Source organism: Dermacentor variabilis, chromosome 3 (assembly GCF_050947875.1).
Source record: "Dermacentor variabilis isolate Ectoservices chromosome 3, ASM5094787v1, whole genome shotgun sequence".
NCBI lineage: Eukaryota > Metazoa > Arthropoda > Arachnida > Ixodida > Ixodidae > Dermacentor > Dermacentor variabilis.
Window position 1 is genome coordinate 53,503,858 of NC_134570.1, and position 24,861 is coordinate 53,528,718.

The following is a 24,861-nucleotide window of genomic DNA, read 5'->3' on the forward strand; positions in this document are numbered from 1 at the left end:
TTCACGATCACATGACAGGACTTCGAAGTCGGCGATGCACCAGGGATTCAATTTTGGATATCGTTACCTATGTTAAACATGAACGAGCCAGGGTAAATGTCACAATAGGTGTTTCTTTAGACATTGAACGAGCCTTCGACACACTCAGCCATGCGGAACGGTGGGGAGGAGGACATCGAGGCGCCCTAGCAGCCGCCGGAGGAGAATGCACCTACTCCCTCGCCAAACCCCCTGCCTCACGCGCGACAGGAGAGGGCACGCTTCGAGCCTGCGTTCCTAGCTTGCGCACGCAAGATCGAACCACGTTCGCCGGCTCGCCCTCGCATGCTTTCACTCGCAAATACAGCATACGGCGCGCGACCACGATTTTATCGCCCTTTGGCTTTATACGGAACCTCACGGCGACGCCGACGGCAGAATTGCGATTGGACTGTCCATATAATTGCAATAAAAACATGTATGCAAACACAGTATATGCATGACTGCCACCGTTGTGCGAGTTCTCGTCCACCTAGGTTGCAGTGTAGGAAGTTACAGCTTGAAAAAAAAAAAAACCTTGAACTCACTTTATTCGCTTGTCTCTTTATTTCACTGTCATCAAGTGAGCTGAATTGAGAACGTGATTACCATCATGCGCTTTCTTCGTACCAATGTGAGCACAGCCGGGAGGAAGCCCAGGTATGTAACGCGGTGCATTGTGGTGAAGTGCGTAGCAGCACTCCGCGAAGGAATCGCAGAACATTGTCATGGCAGCCTATGTGCAGAAACCATTCTGCGTGCACAAAAAGCAACCCGCAATTTGCGACTTGCTCCCACCATCTTTTTGAAGCAACGAATGGCCTCACGGAACAATTTAAACAAGAAATCGTACGTGACCAATTTTGGCTTTCTAAGCAAGAACACCGCGTACAGGTCCGAAACCAGATCCATTCCAGTAAGACTCGGTCACTGACAGTTCTTCGTTGTATGTGACTACGCAGGCTTCCCGAGCGTTTTACCTCATCTTGCATCTGCGTTTCTTTTCGCAGGGCTCACGGGTTACTTCGTCTACGGTACCCAGCACAGCAAGCTGAACAAGCCGCAGGAGCAGTGTTACAACCACACCGCCGATGGTTCAGCAACCAACGGAAAGCCTCAGCAGCAGACGTCTTCGGGCAACACTGCTCCTTCCTCAGACGCCTTCCGCCTCTGAGGACGGAGCAGGTGGGCTCGTTCGGTCCCGCCCTTTCGACGTGCCACCGGTGAACGCTGGTGACTCTGCGGGCGGGGGCCGATCGGCGACGAACACGGCGGTGGACACCAAACCGGGGACGCCAGCTTTACGGTGCCGACGGCTTCCGGAGCGGGCAGACGGGTGACGTCGTCGTGCTTGCACGTGCGCCGAACGCGTGAGCGTGAAGTGCGCGGCGTCGTCGCAACCGTGCCAGCCGGTAGGAGCAGCAGCGACAGCAACGAAAGGAAGCGAACCTAGTGCCGTGTGACGCGTTGTCGGAACATGGTCGTTGACAACCGACTGTGCATCGGCTCTCATCTGTACATAGACTCCTCACGAAGCTTTTTTTTTTTTTTTCTCCGGACAGTTCCGAACGGTGCACGTGGGCTCCGTGATTTTGTGCCGTTGGGGAAAAAGCGGGAGGGGTGGGGGGTTCCTGACACGATTGTCTTTGGGTACAACCAGACGCACCCACTGTTTTATGCGGGTGGACATATAACCCTTTGGTCACTGCGCTCGCGGAAGAAGATCTCGTGTCGTATCGACGAAGGCAGCTGACCTTCCCGCTGGAACAACCGCAACTTTCACCGACGCCTTCACGCATTTTTTCTCCGTTTTTTTCTTTCCCTGTTCAGTTCAACCCCCACGCGTCAAACGGAACGAGAAGTGTTGACCAAAGCAGAACTGCTTCTGTTGTTGAACTTAACGAACAAAAGTTTCAAGTCCGTCTTCAACTTGCTACGTGCGACACACGGGAATCGAAGATGTTGTACAGGTTCATACTTGATGTGCATTTAGTCGAACAATTTCGTTTTATTTCAAAATTTGCAGCGATTCTGTGCGGCTGACGATGTCGCGGCGAGCCGGAAGATCAAATTACATGTACAAAGCACGGGTGATCTTGAGCCACCTATTTCACGCCTAATGCTAATCACCATAAAGTGGGAAGCACCATCGACCTGCCGCGTTTTATGCATGCGTTTTCGTGGTGTAACCTTTTAAATTCTTCGGAAGGTGCTATTCTTTAGCTGGAAACGTGCGTTTGATTGTTTGTTGTATTACAATTTGCATCCCGGAGCATGAAAATAAATTTTCGGTTCTGACCTTTTAAAACACGGCGATAGAAAGATCAACGCTTCATTAAGATATCGATGTAAAATGTTTGTACCTGAATCGAGGTCTACTTCTTTCATAAATTGCTTGTTTTTTTTTTTCTTGTGCCAGTTTTGTCTTCGCATAGAGATAGATGGCTCTTCTTTCTTTTAAATAATATATTTCGTTATTGCTCTTACGTGCACTGTAAATACATTGCAGACATAACTATTTATACTTCTTAGCTTTCTTACAGGACCGTTCTTGGATACTTTGTTTTTAACGTTCTTGTTTTAACACATTCGCGAAACCTTTCAAACACATTCGTATTGCTTAGCGTTAGACAGAAACATGTAATGAACCATGGTAAAAATTTTGGGTAACGCTGTGAAACCATGACGTCTGCTTACCAGGGTCAAATTTAAATATGGATGCTCCCGCGTAATATCGTTTTTTTTTTCTTTTGTTGTTGTTGTTGTTAATACTTATGAGCTGCGTTTGGTGATATTTATGCCGGCACGTAGGGTATAGATATGTACATAAAGAAGGATAGACATTTACGTTTCGTTTAAAGTGTGCATCAATCCTGTCATGCACATATATATACATATGTGTACTATATGTGTACATAACTTTCGAGGCATACTCTTAGAGTGGCGCCTACACGGCCTTCGAGTTTTTATTTTTTGTGCATCTACAAGTTTTAACGTGTGCGCCAGCGCGGTTTGTATTTCTAGCAAAGGCAAATGTTGAATGATGCGTTCGCCAATCACAGGTAATACTTTTTCCTGCAGAACAACTGTTCGGTGCTATATAGTACTGAAATGAAAGAAAAGAAAACAATTGTCGGTCTTACTTGACTCCAAAAGTGCTATTGCGTGTGTGTATGTGTGTGTGTCTTTCTTTTTCCATGTAAACGCGTAGATTTGCCATGAGCGCTTTCGTTTGAGAACAACCAACGAACAAGCGTGAGTTATGCCGAGTGTTTGCAGGCAATAAAGGAATTGCTTGGTAAAAAGGAAAGAGCTGTGAACTTTTTTTCTTCTGTCGTTCGGTCTAATGTTCTCGCTTGATATCATTGCTTCGCCGTAGGCGCCCTGCCATAGGAAGCAAGGAACGCGAATGTAATATATTTCTCAGCCTTATATCGAGAGGGCGGAGGTAGGCGAGTGGTTTATTTTCTCCTGACCTTCTTGAATACTACTACTACTACTGCTGCTGCTGCTACTACTACTACTACTACTGCTACTACTACTACTACTACTAATAATAATAATAATAATAGTAACACTAGTAATTGAGTTCGTGAAAATCGTGTTAACCCCCCCCCCCCCCGCCTTCTTCAATAAGTACATTGTGAAATTCTGTGTCAAGTTCATTCATGTTTCAGTCAGCAATATTCAGCGTTGTAGTTAAATGTTAAGAGGAAGGTTTAGTTCGGATGCTCCTATGTAAATACATGTAATAGGAGAATTCGTCTTTCTCGGCAACCACTGCACCAAATTTGACAAGGTTTGTTGTATTTAAAAGAACAAATGAAGTCTAATGACCGTAGGCCTCGAATTTTTTATTTAGGTCTTCACTTTCTTATCAAATATGGCAAAAATCGTAAATCTTCAGAAAACGAAGCTATCAAGTTTACAGCTTTAACTCGGCAATGAAAAATATCGCAATTACGTGAATTGCGTATAACAGTACGTCTACAGCGGACAAAATGTATACGTCACGCCATAATTAAAAAAAATGTAGTAATATGGAAATGCAGCTTTCGCAGAATCCTTCTACACAACGTAATGAATTCACGTAATATATAAACTGACATATCGAATTTGGCTGCTTTGAATGATCTAATGGATGCCGTTTACAGAACCGCGATATCTGTTCTTTACATCTGTTCCTTATGCAGAGCTATTAATTGTAAGTTTCGCGCTTTTATGTTTTCAAAATTCGTATCTTTGAAAATTTATTTCATAAAATTCGAGCCCTAAATCCAAATTGCCCTTCCCACAGGCACTAGAGTTCGACATTCTCTCTCAAATACAACAAATTTCATTAAAATCGGTCCGGGGGTGATTTCACAGAAACGTTTCTGCGTATTACGTGTATTTGAATAGGCCGCGTCGGAGTTGGGCCCGAGCTAAAGCTTTACATTAAAGGGCCGCTCACCAGGTCTGGCCATCTTGAGATGACAAGCGCAGAGCATACATTGCGCGATAACGGTCGTGTCTGCAAAGTATTGCATCGCTACGCGCCGCGGAAAGACCTGAAATTTCAGACCGAACGCCGTTTTCCCTTGTCCTCACGTCCGCCGCGCTCCAAACCGGTGACGTCCTCGTGTCACCACAGTGTGACGTCGCTGAAACTGAAAAATCGCTTTTCTCAGCAACCACTGCACCGAACTGGACGAGGTTGGCTGCATTTCAAAGAAAAATGTTAAAATATAGTGACTGTATCAAGCAGATCTTTTATTTAGTGCATCGGTGTTCTTACAAAAAGAATTGCAATTTATGTAAAGGAAGACGAAACTATCAAATGTACAACTGTGTAACTCGGCAATGAAAAACGATGCCGCAATTGTGTAAAGTGCGCCTTCTAGTACACCTAAAGCGGACAAAATTGATCTATTATAGAGTATTCTGATTTACCGCATCAATTTGTTAGTAGGCCTCTTGCAAAACCCTTCAAAACCCGTGTAAGCATTGTTACAAATTCACATAACTTGTAATATCATATATCAAGTTTGTCCACCTTGGATGTTCTTATATATTCAGTTACGGAGTAACGGATTTACAGTTACAGAGTTACGGATCTTGAATTTTGTGCTTCTATTTCTTTTTATTTATCGATTCTCGGCAATTTCTGCAAAAAGAATTCCAGGCTCTAAATCAAGATTCTGCTTCGTACAGTCCCTAATATACCACTTTCTCTCTTAAATAGTAAAATAGTCATTCTGTCATTGTGTCCTCAGCACCGCAAATCGCCTTCGCCTGAGTAGGAAGGCTACATGCAGCCCCCGAGACCAGTATTTGAGTAAAGACGTCTAAAACACCGCTATACAACGTATACCAGGTAATGGCTAGCGAGACTTCAATGCGTTTGATCGACGATGCCTACTCTAAAGCTGTCGCGGTGTCCCCGTTATGTCAATCTATCTATCTATCTATCTATCTATCTATCTATCTATCTATCTATCTATCTATCTATCTATCTATCTATCTATCTATCTATCTATCTATCTATCTATCTATCTATCTATCTATCTATCTATCTATCTATCTATCTATCTATCTATCTATCTATCTATCTATCTATCTATCTATCTATCTATCTATCTAATCGAGGAAGACACCGTGAAACAATAATAAGTGGTGACAAAACACATCTCCATCGAGGTGTGCCTTTTAGCTTACTATATTAAAAAGAAAAACGGCAAGGAAGAAGCGAAATTTTTCATGCACAGCGCTGTGTCATGCTACTTCTATTGAGCCAGTTATCCGGCATTTTTAACCCGCAACGGCAGGCTTACTTAACGACCAATTTACTTCGTCAAGCTAACCGCTCACCTTAATCAGAGGGCACGCCACACTCTTACGGAGGGCGCAAATTGATCATTACGCAACCTCCGCCTTACGCGTGCGTTGCACTATTCGTAATGCGGAGGTTGTGTGTCCGATTCCCACCGGCGAAAAGTTTCTCTTCCTCCACTTTCTTTCGTTCGCCCCCTTCATTATATTCCAGATTTCAATTTCAACTACAGCTAATTTCCCCGACGCTTTCCTTGTTTTCATTGACTGCTTCCTTTAAAGGTTGCAATTAAGAAAAATGAAGCCACTCTGTCTCTCTCTCTCTCTCTCTCTCTCTCTCTCTCTCTATATATATATATATATATATATATATATATATATATATATATATATATATATATATATATATATATATATATATATTCAAGCGTCCCCAGAAATAGCAAGCTGGGCACCAATTTACCTTCCGTTGGTGGGGACACTCGACTCTCACGCGTCCCCCATGTTTTCGCCGCATAGCTCTCGTGTCTCCTGTAATCGGGCTTCTTTGCGTAGCTAAGCGCCGCCGGTGGGCGGTGTGGTTGCAGATTAGCGTGAGAGGTGGCGTTACTGTTGCGCTGATAACGCCAGCTTACGGCGGAGTTTCTCGGGCGCGAAAGGGAATCCTCTTGGGCTTGGGCTCGGCGAGCGGCGCGGTCCTTTCGCCCGAGCGCCGATTAGCTTCGCGGGACCGTCCCGTAAAAGGCTCAGCAGCGGGACACCGGAATGGACGAACACAATCGTTTGAAAACGCCACCGTTCGCATGGCCGTACACGCGAATGATTATGCGCTGGGTGTCCAGCGTGTGGCGAACATATTCGTTCGTTATCCGGTCGCGGTGAGTCGGACTTACTTCCTCAACCTGTCGTGGGCCCACCGGCATGTTCTGATTATAGTAATTCACCTAGCAGGCATTAGTGTAGGAAAGGTGCAATAAATGCCTTTGTGACAGTCTACGCTACTGTGTTGCCGTTCCTTTGTCCTAAGAGCACGTGTGAGACCTAGTAAATGAAGTAATCGATTAAAACAATATCCCTACCAACAATGTGATTAATTACAAGTAATCAATTAAGTGCGATTCGTTAGAAGCCTGGTCAGAGATTGAACATCTTGACCAAGAAGGCAAAATTTTCAAGTTAATCTTGACGATTGCAACACAAATAATCTAGGAAAAGCAAGCAAGCGAACAAGAAAATCTCCATGTCTGTGCCGTATGTATATGCTGGTGTCCCACGGACACTTTCAATTGCGATAGAGTTCGACCTGTGTAGAATTTCGCGATCGTACCTGGCTCCTTGCTCAAGCTGCGGAAGGGAGCCGATCGGGACTGAGAAATTCGATCCCGATTCGGGGGGGCTCGATCGCGCTCGTAACTTTCCCGCGCGACTGAAGGAACAAGAATCGTTGCATGTTCATAAAGAATCCAAACAACCAATTAATTGTAAACTAATCATCCTGTTTTGCTGTGAACACCCCTCCTTGTTTGCAAACCACGCGTCAGGATACGCGTAGATTTCTCGTACGCCACCAATAAAATTCACATTTTCTGCGTTCAGTATTTCTCTGAGTTCGATGTCACTTGATCGATCTTGCTTTGTGCGCGGAAGAACGGTCAATATACAGTTTAATAAAACGTCACTTCCCTTTTCGAGGCCGCATAGTTCGTGATATATAGAATCCAGGCGTTTATTCCTTCTGTCAGATATATTTATGGCTATTTGTTCTTGATTGCATGCAATGACGACCAAATCCAGCTGCGCATACTGTCGCATAATGGCAGACTATGCGGGATTCGCGCAAGCTTTCACGCGTATACTGCAGTGTTGAACACTGTCCTCGGACCTGGCGCCATCCGCAGTGTCATGAAAATGCGGCTTGTTCATTACTTTAACACAGGGGAAGAAATAAAACACGGATAGCTTAAAGCACAAAGAAAACGAGACTGATTTTCCGCCGTGCATTTGTAACTGACATCACCTGCGCAGGTTCAGTCTTCTGCACACCACTGTAATCAACAATACTATTTCATGGGTACATAGGAACACCACAATATAGAAAAAAGAAGCGTGTTAGGAAGTTTCTCCTGCAAATGACACCATGGCCACTCATTCTCGGAGAGTTGGAAAGAAAGAAATGAGAGAGAGAGAGAGAGAGAGAGAAGCGGAAGGCACCGCAAACCACGCACAGATACATAGCCATACACAGGATAATATACACGCCTTTCGAGTACGGCCTTTATGATGTCCAAAAACAGCAAGCAGGCCGCTTCTAACTTCTTTCTAAAACACGTTCGTTTCGTGTATGAATTTTACACAGCCACGAAACCCAAGCGCATTGATTGTGTCCAACGACACCATGCCTACTGAGTCACTGTCCAAATTCTTAAATAATCACCAGGTTAAACATTTCCCTCATCCTTGCCCCCATCCTTCCATCGTGTAATGAGCAGTTGGGGACCTGACAAAAGCATAAAAGTGCAACGTCATCGAGGGAACCCAATGTCGCTGGCGCTTGCGTGCAGGCTCGTTTTCAGCGTCAGAACCCAGAAAAAAAAAAGAACGACCAATTTCACCGACGGCTTGACAGAATACACAAATGACGATGGCACATTAAGTCCTGCCTTGCGCTGCTATGCTGGAGTTTGCGCTAACCCCATGCGGACCCGACAAAATGTACACAGTTTCAGTTCTTTGAATACCACTAATCCCTCAAGTTTCAGTGCGCTGTATAGGTAACAACCAACGGAAGTTGTTTAAGGTAACCATTCTCACGACTTTTTTCTTCAGTGCCTCATTTGTTGGCCTGAACTGCAACGCTGTGCACGTTCAAGTCTGTCAGCCGCCTCGTTGCCTGCGACGCCGGCACGCATTGGAAAATAAAGCCAAAACTGGTTGTGTAATTTCTCAAGTTCCTCAAGCAGGCCAAGGTATACGGTGTATGGCCCATGGCCTGTTGCGTCCTGTTCAGCCTTATTCACCCCTGCAAGCACTGCTAAGAGCTTCGAATTCTATATTGTTCGTCTTTCTATTCCCCATTTCCCTCCCCCAGTGTAGGCTAGCCAACCAGGCGCATTTCTGGTTACCATCCCTGCCTTCTCTCACTCTTTCCTCTTCCATATTGCGCTTGACAGTGGCGCTCGCCGGGGAAGATGTCAGCAGCGCAAATTTAAGTCCGCCTGCGGCTGGCAACACTCCTCATCCTTCAGAGAAAAACATTCAGTCTTGCCACGGACCATATTAATTAATAGCTTTTCGCGAGGAAATCTTATCGAAACGTTCACGTCATTTCGGCACGTTATTATAGACATGGACGCGCTCACACAGACGATTAGGGTAGTTCAGATGCGCGTTAACATGACGTAACTGTACACGTTACTCCAGAAAATAACACTTTCGGGTCCCAGCCCAAGATGACACTAGTAATAAGCCGAAAATAACACAGCCGCAACCTGTAGTCTGCTTAGAAACAATATCCGCGCCTGATGCCTTGAACGATACCTCGGCCGGAGTGAGCTACCCTATGTATTTTCACCAAGGCAATATGCCTAACCCGCTTCTTTAACCGCTACTCTAGTAACAGCTGTTTACCAAAGCGTTACGGGGCGCGGCAGCGGTGAAGTGGCCGTCAACAAACATGTGCGCGCGTCATCTGGTCCCGCGCTCTACCTCATCTCGTCGTCCGTTCTCTCTTCTCCGATTATTCGTTTACACAACCTCCATAAAACGTCTCGCGGCAAAGCACGTGCTCCCGTAGCATCTCTCTCTATCTCTCCCAATCCTCAGTTGTCAGGGCACGGGGTCAGTGCGCAAGTGGGGAAACGAGTGAACGAGGAAGAGCAGAAGGTCGAGGCCACGTGTTTGTCCGCGCCGCAGACGCACCAGGGTGCCAGACTCGCAAACCAACAACAAGAGCTCCGCAACAGCACGCGGCGCGCGCTCTGCTCGAGAGCGGTGACTCATGGCGCACGCGCACTGAGAACCACACCGATCAAATATGGGGGTTCTAGCAGCGAGCGGTACAGTGCGCTGCGCTTCTTCGCTGGAGAGAGGCTTTATTGATCGCGGCGGGGACTCCCGGAGACCCCGGGCGGCAGAGGCGGCGGCGGCGGCAACCCACGCGCGCGACGGGAGCCCCCTCCTTCGGCATCGGAGCGGTGGCTCGAGCGTCGCCGGTTGCGAAGCGGCCATTGCCGTGGAAAACGCAGCTGACGGCTACCGAGAGTGTCGTTGCTGTCACACCTGCCACGCTGTTCAGCTAGGGGACAGGCTGCGCTCCGTGGGACGCCCGGCGCGCGAATATATCCGGTCTGTCACTGGGTCGTTCGCGCCACGCTGCAAGCGCCCCCGGCACACCGCGGAACGCCATGTGGGCGCCGGCGGTCTCTGTTTCACGCCCGCTGGGGATGTGTCACTGACTGTGCGAGAGTTCGAAGGTGAGCTTTGCCGGCTGCAGCTGATTGGCGTTGCGCTTCGAGAACGTGAAACAGCCTCTTCGAGGCGTGCGCGAACGGGAACTGGTGCGCTGTTCCCGCATAAATGTGGATCGGTACATAGCAGCTGGTCCTGTCGGCGCTTCAAGGTCCCGGAATGTGCACATACGGTCGTGCTTCGCCGCTATTATTTGCAAGCGGCCGGGCGCTCTGGCTCGCCGCGTCGCCTTTAATCGCAAAGCTGCTTCCGTCGGACGTTGTTCGGAGCAAGCGACGCTGTGTCGTTGGGTGAATGCGCCGCGCACCCTCGAAGCGGGTGTTTCAGGAGCGCAGTCGTGGCGAACATATGGTCGAGTTGAATGCCGCGCCTGTTGTTTTGGCGACGGCGCGCTTCCGGCCAACTTTTTCATGCAGTGTGAAAGAGGATGCTGCGTGCACGTAAAAACTAGTAGTATTTTCGATGGTGCAAACATTAAAAGTAATCATATGTCGGCATTGTGACGAGTCCGAATGCACCCCACGCTGCACGTTGCACTTCGTACTCAATCTAATGTGTTCAACTTACGTTTGCGGGCCGGTTCGAACAACTCGAATTTAGTTTATATTCATTCTGCCTTAAACAACGTATGATATATAAGCATTCCGACATGATTTAGCGCGAACATAAATGAATATTTTAATGAGAGCTGGCGACTTTAGCCGAGCCGAATGCTTGGCGCATGGTGCACACGACGATGAGAGTGAAAAAGGAAACGAACATAATCAAATGCCAAATGCCTTGGCTCAATATTTAATGTGCATAGTTTCAGGTATCTATGTTATTCATATACCACTGACCTGCAGCAGTAAATGCGGAAAACATTAGCGTGTGATACGCTACGTGAGGCGCAAGATTTAGAAGGTAATGATGCCGACGAATCTTCTTGAGTGCTTAAATGGGTTAGCTGAAAAAGTGCATGCCTCCCATATAAGGAAGCGCAATAACAACGTTGTTTTCACCTGCCGGAGGTGTGATTCCTCGGCGTCCTTTTGAGAAATCGACCAATTGTAGGTACTGCTGTTGCACTCTTCCATAGATGCCGCGCTTGTCGTCGCTCGACATATGTTTTCCAACCCTGCAGGAATGTTCGATAACGTATGAGGTTCCGAAGCATGGCTGGGGATGGAATTTCTAGTGACGTCTGGTGTTCGGAAGCAAAACAAAAAAAATATATATGCAGGTTCTTTAGCAGACAATCCTACATTTGTCAACGCTACGACAGCTCAATCGCGTCAGCACCGCCTCTGTGATCACTTAGATACAGGCGCGCTCCTCAGTGGGAGTACCTCCTGCTATGAAGGATCGAATGTTGTACACGTCCTTACAAAGCCAACCGGAACCTATCCTACAGTTCGTACTAATCTTTAAGTGCGGTGCAGTCTTCGTGCATGTTAAGTTCCCGCAACAGCTTGGAACCTCTGACGAAGCTAACTTTGAGGTTAGTATTGCAAGGTTTCCTTCAACATTCTATGCCCAGTGCTCGTTGCAATTAGTTTACGTCTTTCTTCGGTTCGGAACTGCACATCGACATTGTATCTGTATGCTACTTACGCGGGCGCGTTCAGCAACCATTATGCCGATGGGACCTAACGTGAACGACAGCTGACCAGTGTTTACACAGACCGATTTCCCGGCGAACATCAGTTGCCATAGCTGCCGCAAAGCATGCCGGCAGTAGTAGTCTGAAGGCTGAAGAGCAGCTGTATATGATAAGAGCCTCGCTCTGTTTGTTCCATGACAAAACTGCTTACCTCACGAGATCGAAAACCAGAGACATGAGAACAAAACGATTCCAATAGAGGCGTGGGGTAAAGCCACGCACAACCCAGCTTACTCCTTAAATTCATTAGAAAAGTACACAGTGGCATTCCAGGCATTCACCACAATGTTGCTTGGAACTCAGGTACATCGGGACAGCGGCGAACACTACTTTCATCATAACGCCGACAGGGCCACTGCAAATACGCGTTGAACATGGCCAAATATGTCTGCATGTTGTGACCAAAACATGGCGTGCTTGACATGTTTCTGCCTGCGAAATAGCTTCCGGCGCATGCAGTTAGCAAAAGCATGCAACCTCTTTCTGTTACTCACAGGCAATCGTTTCTGGGGCGTGCATTTGGACACGACCTACGGCAGCATATGTCTATACAACATCTAACTCTCAAGCAAGACGGACGGTGTCGCTTGAGTCACGCTTTTCAAATACCATTTGCAAGACTGGTTCCTCTAACAAAGACGTGAGGCATGAGGAGCGTACAGATTCAGTGAAATATATTGTGCGGACGCGAATAATGTCAGAGGTCATCGTGCACCCCTAAGAACGTCATTCGCGATGCAGCCACAATGCATTTTATTTCTTGAGGTCAAGGAAACGAAGTCGTGCAAACGAACTGCATGAGAAGCCAGGAAAGCGACAGCAGCAATATACCGGTATCAAAAGTATATTAATTGAATTGTCTCGGCTCCGTGTATGGTTCGATTTGAGCTTGCCTGTGCACGCCAGTACAATATGAACAGGATTTGCTGGAGTTAGTAAAGCAAAATCCAAAAAAACATTTGCGGTAACTACGATAATATGCATATCATATTTGTCGATTACAATGACTGACTGAGCGTGTAAATTCGAACACTAAATTTCGCCGAAAAAACCGCCTATAAGCCTAAATCACAGCTGATAACTTCGACCACCGTTGGTTTCAATCGTTCCTGAGGATGACTGAATAAAGGTGGTCGTCCAGTTGTAGAACTGCGACATTTGTGGTTCGATAGTGTATCTCAATCACTTGGTTGTAACCCTGTTCCGAAGAAAACTGCACGTTGATTTGTTACTAGAGATTTTCTTTCTTCGGCAAACACTTTTTTTCCAGGGTCCAGTGTACCTTTGAGAATATTTCACGCAGCAGGCTTATCAATGTTCTGTGGACATCACAGAGCGACAAACATACCGGAGACAGTACACACAGTGTCTATTCCAAGTTCGTCATCGCCATATGCAAAATCAGAGGCCGCATTTTACGTCAACAGCGCTCTGCGCATCGTCGTCACATCGCAGTCGCGTGTAGTCTAATGTAAAGGTCGTTCTCATTTGTCTGCTTCCACAGGTCGCGCTTCCATTTACGCCCGTAGTGCACTGACGCAGTCCTCTTTTACGACCATAACAGGCTGCAGCGCTGAGGGACACGTTCCACATCGGTATTCCCACCTGGTAACCTGACCCAGGCCAGCCTCCGAAAATGGAGTCCGGATTCAAGGCCTTTCTGCGGAAGCTCCGGCGGACCAAGCCCCTGGGCACGGGCCTCCTGGAGACGTCGCTCAACCGGTGTCTGTCCACCTTCGACATCACCCTCCTGGGCATCGGCCACATGATGGGCTCCGGCATCTACGTCCTCACTGCCACCGTGGCGAGGTCAGTGGCCGGTCCGGCCGTGGTGCTCTCCTTCCTCATCAGTGGCGTGGCTTCCCTGCTGGCCGCGTTCAGCTACGCCGAGTTCGGCGTCCGCTTCCCCAGGGCCGGCTCGGCCTACTCCTACACATACCTGGCTGTCGGCGAGTTCTGGGCGTTCCTGGTCGGCTGGAACGTGGTCCTGGAGAACGTCATCGGGCTGGCCGCGGTGGCACGGGCGTGCAGCGCCTACGTCGACTCGCTGCTGGGCAACGTCATCAAGACTTGGACCGCAGACCACGTGGGCAGGATACACGCCAACTTCTTCTCCGAGGAGCCGGACCTGTTCGCGTTCGTCTTCATCGTCGTCTTCGTGGTCGTCATGTCGCTGGGAGTGCGGGCCTCGTCGCACATCAACAACATCTTCTCCATCGTCAACATCGGCATCGCGCTGCTCATCGTCGCCGTGGGCTCGTACTTCGCCAATATCGAGAACTGGACCAACCCGGCGACCGGCGGTTTCGTGCCGTACGGCTGGCACGGCGTGCTGGCCGCCTCGGCCTCCTGCTTCTACGCATACATCGGCTTCGACTCGATCGCCACCTCGGCAGAGGAAGCGAGCGACCCGCAGAGGTCACTGCCGCTCGCCACGTTCCTCTCGATGAGCATCGTGACCGTCGTGTACGTGTCCATCTCGGCGGTGCTTACGCTGATGGTGAATTACACGGAGATTACCAGTGAGTCCGGGCTACCCGACGCTCTTGCCGCCAACGGTGCCACTTGGGCTAAGGTAAGCTGTTCTTGTTCTGAAATTTTGGTCATTGAAGAAGAGAGGGAGAGACGGAAGAAAACGGGGAGGTTCACCAGAATGGGAAACCTAGCTTGCTACCCGAAGATGTGGGCGGGAGAGTTTCGGGCACAGAAACAAAAAAAGAGAAGAGAAATACACCACGTATACAACACACACGCGCGCATAGCAGTAGCAGTGCTTTTTTTCCCCCAGCGTACTGTAGCTCGCCAACACGCGCGAAGAGCCTCGAGCGGCCAGCCGCGCGGCAATTTTACGTGTATTCGCGGGCTTCTCTCAAGCTCGGAAAAACATTTCTGTGTAGCACGCACTGAGCAACAGAAAGCTGTGTCGGGAGATTTTCATGTTGCTGTACAATTTTTCTCATTGAAACTTTTGATCTAATTATATTATTTGAGAAGTTGTTTTACATATCAAGACTAATTATGTAATTAGGCGGAATGCAAGAGATAATCGGGGTATCTCCAAGCAACAGCAAACACTACCTTGTTCTTGTCCAGCCACGTGGCATTTGTGTATTCTGAAAGTTTAGCTAAATTTACGTGGGACACCCTGCACAGCGTTCGGTTTAGTGATGACGGTGCGCTCGAAAAGTTGCGACGTAAGTAACCTAGCATTCTGTTAGTGTTATTGACTACATAATCAATGTGAGTTTTCCAGGAAAGATTAGTGGATTGTGGCGCATGCACACATATTTTTATGAAGTTACTTCACCTAGCACAGATGGCAATGTTATAAAGAGCAGTGAGAGAAAGAGGTGCTTTCCGGGATACTCTCATTGATTTATATATAATTTTAGAATTAGCCGACGGCACACCAGTTAGTAATCGCGAACGGTCAGGCTGAAGTACGGAAATATCTGAGTAAATTATTACAGAGTAATAGCTGTGAGTAAGATATCACACAGGAAGTTACACTAGAGCTGTCCACGGGCTCGGGCCTGCCCGAAAGCCCGAACGGGCCGGGCTTTCGGAGATTTTCTTACTCGGGCTTGGGCCGGGCCCGGACCAGGCTTTCTATGTCTCGGACGGACCGGTTGGGCTCCCCAATCTCGACTGCGTACAGCAGGAAGTGCAATGTATTTATTCATCAAAAATGGAATCTACAGGGGCGAGAGAAAAGTACAAACGCTTACAAAAGGCAAACGAAAGCTAGCGGAGGCTTTCGTAGTGCACAATTCTGTGCGCGCGCTGCATATGTATATATTCATGATTTTGTCATATGGAATGCGAGAGTTCAACATTATAAGGTCATTTAAATAAACTGATTTTCCTGATATCGTTTCTTTTTGTGTCGGCGTCGCGTTATTGCAGGTCGGGCCGGGCACGGGCCGGGCCTTAACCCGGCCTAAGGCCGAGCCGGGCCGGGCCGGGCGAACTCAGGCTTCTTTAGCGTCGGGCCGGACCGGGCCGCCTGTGGTAGTGTAGGGCCCGGGCCGGGCGCGGGCTCCGAATTGCGACCGGTGCACAGCTCTAAGTTACACAATCATCCCCACATAAGCGAACAGATGACAAGACATCCGTTAGTCCTGTGTGGTTTGTGAAGGGTAAAAGAAACAGAGGAAGCCATTTTACCGACGCCAGGCCGCTTGGCCTCGCTATTATAGACGAGTTGCTGTCGAAAAAAAAAGGAAGAAAAAAATCGAGGCTGTATTGGATTTGGGTTCGATTTATTGGCCTCACCCTTTGTAACGGGTGGGCGTCACCTTGAAGAAGTAGCGATGCCCTGGCCTTGGTAGGTAACACATATCAGGTATATGCACACATAAGCACAGTCACACATGCATTCACAAATACTATCAATGAAACGCGGATTGGTTTCGCCATCTATCGGCAAAGGATGGAAACGTCGAGAGCAGTAGTGGCGGTGAAATTGCTGCGCGGGCAAGATGGCCGTTTTGAATATGCCGCCGCGTCGGCTTATTTTTATGGGCCAAATCAAGCCAACTCGTGTTGTGAGCTCTCGGCTCGACACTTCACAACAATTACTTTGCTCGCACGTATGCAGTTGTTCGGATGTCACTTTAATGCGAAGGATTTTTCTCCAAGTACGGTAGCCTTCTTTTTTTTTTTTTTTCAGCGTTCTGTCCGCGTATCTAGTCGTTTCGGCGGCCCGATCCCTTTGATAGTGCAGTCTAATTTTATGTGCCACAGGAGAGACTCAGTACGGGCCACAGGACCCACTGGGTATGCGCCGTCGCGTTATAGTTTGCTTTCCATCTTATATCTTTTCGTTGTAACCGTTCTGTCTCACTTGTTACAAATACAAACGCATGCAGCATACAATCTCTACACAACCGTTCGTTACACAGCAGTTACATTATTCATAGAACTATGCTCTACAAACCATGAATGTGTTCGCACTGCGTAGAGGTCAACTACCTTTGAGTGTGCCAAATTTCCTAGCTTTTGTCTTACCGTCTGTATAAAGGAAAACGTGACAGGTGGACGAGGGTGATCGGCCCAGTTTTTAACTAATGTCCTTGGTTCATGGCAAAATTTTTGTCAGCTGCTTTTAGGTAAGCTACTTCGACCTTACCCGCCGTGGTTGCTCAGTGACTATGGTGTTGGGCTCCTGAGCACGAGGTCGCGGGATCCCATTCCGGCCACGGCGACCGCATTTTGATGGAGGCGAAATGCGAAAACAACCGTAAGGAACCTAAGGTTGTCGAAATTTCCGGAGTCCTCCACTACGGCGTGCCTCATAATCACAAAGTGGCTTTGGCAGGCGTAAAACCCCCATAATTTAATTTTACTTCAGTCATCGGCAGCGACCCGATGCCGCGACAAATCTTGCAGCCGGTAACGACAACGGTGCGACTACTACCCGATGAGCTCCGAAAACGACGACGGCATAGAGGCTGACGCGTCGCTGAAAGGGGATCGAATCCGCGCAGCTAAAAGGTGGAGTTTTCTTTCTTTTTTTCTTTTTTGGCGACTACTTCTGAAAACATGGAGGTGACAAGCGGCATTATGATAACCACTACGGTCGCGGCGAGAGTTCTTTGGAGCACCATAACGAGCTACCACTGTAAAACGTTCAACAAAAATACCTTCGTTGATGATCCATCTCGGCCTCTTGGGGTCCCTATCGACGTAATCGATGACGTTAGTAAGCATTTTAGCGTCCTCTAACTAACGTTAGATAGAGTCTTTAACGCAACAGCGGAACGGCGACTATGCAGACATGCGCAGCAGTGTCAGTAGCATCATCGTTTGACGCTGACGTCGACTAGTGGGCATAGAAATATTCGTGCAACGACTACTTTGTACCTATCCGCTGGTTTAAAGGCGTCGGCAACAGCAATCACTAGCGTATAGGGAATTACTTAATTTTTCTCTTTTTCTTTCGACAAGTAAAATTACGCAACGCAAAAACGTTTCTTTAACAGGTTGTTATTGAAAAAAGCGCCTTTAAGACGGTTCTAGTCGGGCTGCTGCAGTGAAGACAGATAATATAAAGTACAAGACAATATACTACAGACTATAATGGACGCATAGCAAAACCTCATCAGCTCAAGCAGGCTAGGCGACTATTCGTCGCCGCCCCATTTCATAGGGAGCGCCAATACAGACACACATCATCATCTCCCTCTGTACAGAAAGACGCTTTGTTCTGCTGCCGTCGACGCTTCCGCTGTTCAGGTTTATCGTAACTTCTAACACGACTATACGGACAACATAAAAAAAAGAAATAAAACAAACCCAAACAAACCCTAAAGGAATTGATTGTTGACGTAGGTTACACACATACAAACAGGACGATAAAAAAAAAAAAAGAAAGACGTCGTTTAAGAAGGGCACACGACATTACAATCTTTTAACTAGTTCTCGCTTGGTTGAATAATGGATCTGGCGTTAAATTTCGCTCTCGTATTCGTTTTCAACCTGACTCCGCATTAATTTCTGCCTGCTTTTTTCTTTCCCCCTCAGGTGATCGTGATCATCGGGGCAGTGTGCGGCATGGTGACGGTGCTGATGGGCAACGTGTACGCGCTCACGCGCATCGTGTACGCCATGGCCGAGGACGGGCTGCTCTTCGCCTGGTTCTCGCGCGTCCACCAGCGGACGCAGCTGCCGCTGGCCGCCATGTACGCCTTCACGGTGCTTTCCGCCCTGCTGGCCATCTTCCTGGACATCCACACGCTGGTCGAGATGATGTCCATCGGCACACTGCTCGCCTACCTCGTGGTCAGCGCCTCGCTCATCATCGTGCGCTACATGCCCGTCTCTAGACTTATGGTGAGACTGACGCATGCCCCGTCGCCAAGCGGCTTCTGGCGGCTTCGCAGATCGTTTTATTTTCTTTTATTTATCACGCACTGCGGACCGAATACGGTCTGAGCAGGAGAGGCAGAACACGAAAAGGACAAAAATATTCGACCTTGAAAAAAAAAGCACGCTTACACACAAAAAGACACTAAATATGGTCGATGCATGAGAATACAAAACTGAACGAGATATTTCACGCATAAGAAAGAAGCCACAAAAGAAAAGAAGCAACGCGCAACGTTAACGTCGTGGCACATCACAGAAAATGCATTCTGGCGGTCAAAATCACTCATCAGGGGCGAGGAGGACAGAATCATGCGGCAATGCATTCCAATCTATGATTGTATTCGGGGAAAATAAGTACTTGTAAACATCCGTACGAGCAAAAATAGGTTCAATATAGCGTTGATGCTTATGACGAAATTGTTCAAATGATAGTTTGGTTATATGTATTCTTGTGGATCAATGCCTATAGCTTCGAAAAATATAAACAAGATCAATGCCTAGTTTCGGAAAAATATAAACGGCTGAGAAACTTAATTCGAGCAATTGTTCCGCGCTGTTTTAAGCATTCCAGCTTTGCTTCCTGCGACACGGCAGATCGAGGCTCCGAGCGTTTATAGCGGCTACACATGAAACGAACCGCTAATCTTTGAATTTTTTTTAATTTTTTTTCCATATGTACCGTAGTGTGAGGGTTCCACGCAGTACTTGCGTACTCTCGAGAAGGTGTTACTATGGCTTTGTAGGCCTTCTTTCTTAGTTCGTCTGATGATCTTCGCAATTTGTGTTTTTAGGAAGCCTAAATTTTTACGAGCTGAAGAGCATATCTTATCAATCAATGTGCGCGGTCCATTTAAGCCTGGACTTAATCGTAATCCTTAAATACCTATGTTCTTCTACGTGTTTGATAATGTTACCGTTTGTGTTACACGAAAACACCAGTTTGCTTCTTTTATTAGTAAGACACACCTGTACTGCTTTTTTTTTCAAAATTAATAATCATGTCCCACTTAGCACACTATTCTGCCAGTAATTTTAGATTCACATTCAACTCAAATTGGTCAGAAACATAATTTATGGTTTTAAGAATGACACAGTCGTCGGTAAATAATTTAACTCAAACAGTTGATTTGACAGAGTCTTCCATATCATTGATATAGATGTTAAACAAGACCGGTCCTATTACAGATACCTGGGGTACTCCCGAGTAAGCATCTAAATTTCCAGAGCATGATCCGTCTATATCTACATACTCTTTTCTATTAGTCGAATAAGGTATAACCTAGTTGATTATTTAGGAAGGTATACCAGTTGTTTTCATCTTCAGGATTAGTTTATTGTGAGACACCGTGTCAAAAAGCTTGGGAGAAGTCCAAAAATATTATGTCCACCGGACCATTCATATCTAGAACTTTAGCAAATTCATTAATGGTTGCCATTAACTGCTTGTTAGTAGAAAAGCCTTGTCGAATCCCCAAGCTGTGCATTGTGTATGATATTGTGTTCATCCAAGAAGTTATATAAATATGTCACCAGAATACGCTCTAACACCTTGCAATAAATAGACGTAGGGGAATTGGTCGATAACTACTGAATTATACAGGGCTACCCTTCTTAAAAACCGGAACAAGATGAGCCAGGAGCCAATCTGTCGGTGCTTCGCCGGTTTTTAAGGACTTATTCAATATTATGAGAAGAAATGTACTTATCAGCTGTGCGTATCTTTTAAGAAAAATAGCCGGAATTGTATCTAGACCTGTTGACTTCTTTCCGTCTAACCGTATAGAGCAGTTCCACTACACGCTCTAAGGATGTGGGCAGACCGCCTGATCAATCTGTTGCGGGAGTGACATCACAAGCTTCGTCCGGCTTTGAAAGCACGCTTTGAAAATGATAACTAAACATTTGCGCTTTTGCCTGCTGGCTGTAACGAAAGTTGCTCACTCAACACCACCTGCTCGATACCTCGATGGCCCTTGTCCTTCAAGAAATGCAAGAATTTTCGTGGGCTTTCTAATGCAAAATGCCCAAGATGTTTCAGCAAGGTAACCTTCCCGGGACACTCACATTTTATACTCAAGGGTATTTTTTAGTTCTTTAAGCACCTTGTCGTCAGCGCACTTTAGTTTCCTGCGACTCTTTAGGCTATGTTTTATCTGGAGCAGCTCCCTTGTGATCCAGGACCTCTCTCGACCACCCTTTTTTTCAGTCTGTTCGGGATAAGGTTTTCTGTAAAATGGTGACACCATGATTTAAACTCGGTCCATAATACGTCGATGTCCTCATCACAAAAATGGAACAGAGGGTTCTTCTAAAAAAAAAAAAAGCGCAATTTGAACATCGTCCGCGGCAGAATAACCTTTCACAACTACAGGTTTCGGTTTACAAGAACCCACCCTTCGCGGGAAGATACAAGTAAAATATATCAGATTGTAACGTATTAGAAATGTCATCGTGAAACTGCGTCACACGATCCTGAACGTGGTTTGAGCAAAATAAAAGGTATAAATTGAGGAAGCAGAATCTGTTACACGTGTTGGGAGAAGGACCGTTTGATTAAGGTTATATGCAAGATCAAAAACAAAGGAAACCGCCCATACGAGCTGCCTTTAAGGAATCATCCGTCAAAGATGGTGTCAGCTCCTGATAGTGTCCCGAGACAATCGGGATCACCAGCTCCCACGCTGTGTGGGGGCACTCGATCAACCTGTCGACTTTTGTAATTGATCCTCGCTTTGCTAGCGATTGTAGATGCTTCCTGCACAATTTTCTTTTCTCACTTGAAAAGTTCTAAAAATCGGTCAGAGTTAGCGCTAAAATGGTTAGGTATTGCTAAAACCGCATGTAATTAATAAAATATTATAGCATTATCGCTTGTATCTTTGCAGCCGTACTACTCACTCGCTTTGCTTTGTTAACGTTGTATAGAGAGAAAAAAAAGAAACGTTACCCAATCATGTATGTGTCGCATCCCCAGATGGAGCCGTTGTCACGACACATGAGTCTCAGTCGGAGCCAATTTTCGCCTCTGGTTCGGCGTCCAGAGGTGCATAGCTCGGCCATACGTTGGTCGATCCGAGGGGGTGTGGTCGCGTGTGAGAAAGCTCACTTCACCATGAGTGAGCTTTCACGGGACAGAAAATGAAAAACCTTGGAAACAAATTGCGTGTAAAAGTGCAAAGCTTAGCTTCCGGCGAGTGGTGAACACCATATAGAGCTCTCCCGCGACGCGTACAAAAAGCTCCCCCCCCCCCACGTGGGGATTTACAATAAAAAAAATTACCCTCCGCAGATGAAAAACAAAAGGCAATAAACACGACAAACACGACATTGAAAGATTATATAGGGTGCCCCAGATAACGTTAACCAAACTGTTCAAAGGAAAAAGAAAGATTAAAAATACATGGTGCAAGGTACGATTGTAATACCTACAGGGTGTTCGGTCGTCAGAACGCCGAGGACCGAACGGCGTACGGCTTATAATTCTATCTTGCATCGTGTTTTTTCAACCTTTTTTGTTTCGTTGAACAGCTTGACTAGCCTTAGCTAGAGCTCATCGTGCAATAAACATACCATGATGACACGAAGAGAGGATTAAACGCTATCAAGAGGAGACAGGCCGGTAGAAAGTTGTGAGAGCAGTTTGGAACACGTGGGCTGATCCGTGGTGCGCTTGTCGAAATTTCGACCTGAACATTCGTCGGGATGCTGATTCTTCGCTGACGAAGATGGCAGACTCGCACTGCGTGTCAGTTAAACTCACACTTTATATATATATATATATATATATATATATATATATATATATATATATATATATATATATATATGCAGGAAGAGAGATAGAGAGAGTAGGTGAGGCAACACATCAGGTTAGATAGCGCGAATTAAGTGCTGTCCAGTCGCCAGTGACGTACCGCCGAACCATGCAACCATTGCTGACGTTTCGAGGGATTCGCTTGTTATTTCCCCCCCGTTTTTTCATTTTAACTTTAATAAACGCTCCATCTGTTTTCGATCCACGCGGACAACCACCCCTCAGGGCGAAGAAAGCCAGGAACCGGCGGACATGACGAAGCCCTGCTTCACGGACGACGAGAGCATCTTTGACGGCGCCGGCGACGTGGCCGGTCGACTGCGGGCCACGTTCGCCTTCCTGCACCGGCTGTACCCTTTCAACCAGCCGCCGGGAATCGTGGTCTCCTACTGCATCACCACGCTCACCCTGGACGTCTTCCTGCTGAGCTTCCTCACCCAGCTTCTCCTGGAGCCGATCTCTGGGGGAAGCTTCTGGGCCATACTGCTCGTGGTGCTGCTCTCGCTGGTGGCGCTCTTCTGCTTCGTCGTCATCCTCATGCACCAGCAGTCCACGGCGCTGCTGCACTACAAGGCGAGTCAGATCTGTCGCACCCTGTGTTGTTAGTCAAGTTTAAGCTTAGCAATGCAAATTTGGTATTGCCAGACCAGTTCTTCAAGGTATTTAGCTATACCACCTAAAGTGTGAGCTGATCCCGGATTTAGCAGAGACTATAATTATGTAGGAGATCCACCAAGGTCGTGCAATTGCATATGTTCGGGACTTCAATGAGCGCCTTTGACGCTAAATTGTGACACGGCGTATGTGCTACTGGGGTTGCGCGTACTTCACGGCGGCGCCGCCAGAAGGCGCAGCGTGTCCACAGGGAAGGGGGAGAGAGGATTTAGACTGCAGTAAATGACGCGCTTTGTCTATTCTAATACTTGGATATTTATCGTAGATGAGTCCTGTCCGAAATTTTGTGCACAGCGTGTAGAAAAGAATGGCTGGGAGGATTCACGTGAACGCCAACAAATTATGGACAAAGTGTGAAGACCGCTTAATTTAATACGACACAGCGATCAAATGCTCGCGAAAGAAGGATGGGAATCACATGCGTCACATAACCAGGTGCTATAGCGCTTGCGTTCCAAAAAAATGCAATTGCCTTCATTAGCTATATAAAAGATTTATATTTCTCATAACATAACTGACTGCTCATTCCTTCATTTTGCAGACGACGCGTTTTGATATTCTTTCGGTTGTGCGATCGAAAGAGAATCAGGTATTTTTTTGCCTGATTCCTTTTTTTGCGATCTTGTGATACGGGAAATCAGAGATTTTTGTAGTTTTCTTAAGTTTCTCTAAAAAAATTTCATAAAGTTTACAGGTGCTTAGTAAGGCATTCCTCATTACACAGTTTCATCTAAAGATATTGGGAAATACTGTAATTCTAACTTTTTAAATTGTTGTATCTTAGTCGTCAAGTTGCTATTGCCAAGTTACGATTAAAATATAACTATTGCAATTGGTAAATTCAAGCTTCTATCCAATGTTGTTCACAAAGTGGATTTCTGACTAAGCCAAAAGGGTATCATTCACATTGTAATTAGTTTCGAAATGCAGGACGCTTTCGGGGCAAATAAAACCAGTTGTTAGTCAGCGCTTGTGATGCGGTTTGTGTCTCTTTGTCTCCGTCCCAGTCGTGCTACGCCTTTTGAATAGCCATGAACCAAATCGCCGAAATCAAAGTTTTACTGCATTCTTCAACACTGATGACTGACGTAACATGTCAGGGAAATTTGGCAAATAAAATTTTTTGATTAACAAAATCTGCCTGATGTAACACATAATACTTTTGGTTCAGTAGATGCAGAAGACAAATTACAACTGAACAATGTCTCTTAGAGAACATTTTGTTGATTCCCAACATAAACTCCCTTTTTCCAGCAAAAACTTAGTCTTTTCCAGAAATCGAGTTTAACTGTTCAGCTGTGAACCATCAGGCTCGAAATTCATGAGGTACATAATTTCCCACATCCTTTAACAGTCATTCATTTGCGAAATATTTGCTGGCAGTTACTCTAGCTTTTGTTTCTTGATTGCTCTTGAGAGAGAGAGAGAGAGAGAGAGAGAGACAGAATGTTATTGAAAGTTTTTGCTTGGGTCAAGGATTGCTGCTCTGAGCGAGACACCGGTGAACTTCATGGAGCTCGAACTCGTGAGCGCGGCTTGATCACGAGGCTTGTCCACTGTTGTG

General features: G+C 46.6%; 2 protein-coding genes across 8 annotated transcripts in view; both read left to right on the forward strand.

Annotated features, from left to right (window-relative positions):
* Nucleotides 1–3,328, forward strand: part of LOC142575614 (cationic amino acid transporter 4-like) — a 153,884-nt gene extending 150,556 nt beyond the window's left edge. For all 6 annotated transcript variants that reach the window (XM_075685113.1, XM_075685108.1, XM_075685107.1 and 3 more), the window contains exon 6: nucleotides 1,029–3,328. In XM_075685113.1, the coding sequence (XP_075541228.1) occupies nucleotides 1,029–1,192 (164 nt within the window). In that variant the 3' untranslated portion in view covers nucleotides 1,193–3,328. The remainder of the gene's footprint in view (nucleotides 1–1,028) is intronic.
* A 6,376-nt stretch (nucleotides 3,329–9,704) lies between these two features.
* The window catches only part of LOC142575615 (cationic amino acid transporter 4-like), a 30,091-nt gene continuing 14,934 nt past the window's right edge, over nucleotides 9,705–24,861 (forward strand). The window contains exons 1-4 of one of the 2 annotated variants that reach the window (XM_075685115.1): nucleotides 9,705–10,301; nucleotides 13,443–14,513; nucleotides 18,464–18,772; nucleotides 22,848–23,195. In XM_075685115.1, the coding sequence (XP_075541230.1) occupies nucleotides 13,575–14,513; nucleotides 18,464–18,772; nucleotides 22,848–23,195 (1,596 nt within the window). In that variant the 5' untranslated portion in view covers nucleotides 9,705–10,301; nucleotides 13,443–13,574. The remainder of the gene's footprint in view (nucleotides 10,302–13,442; nucleotides 14,514–18,463; nucleotides 18,773–22,847; nucleotides 23,196–24,861) is intronic. The other variant, XM_075685114.1, reaches the window with a different exon arrangement.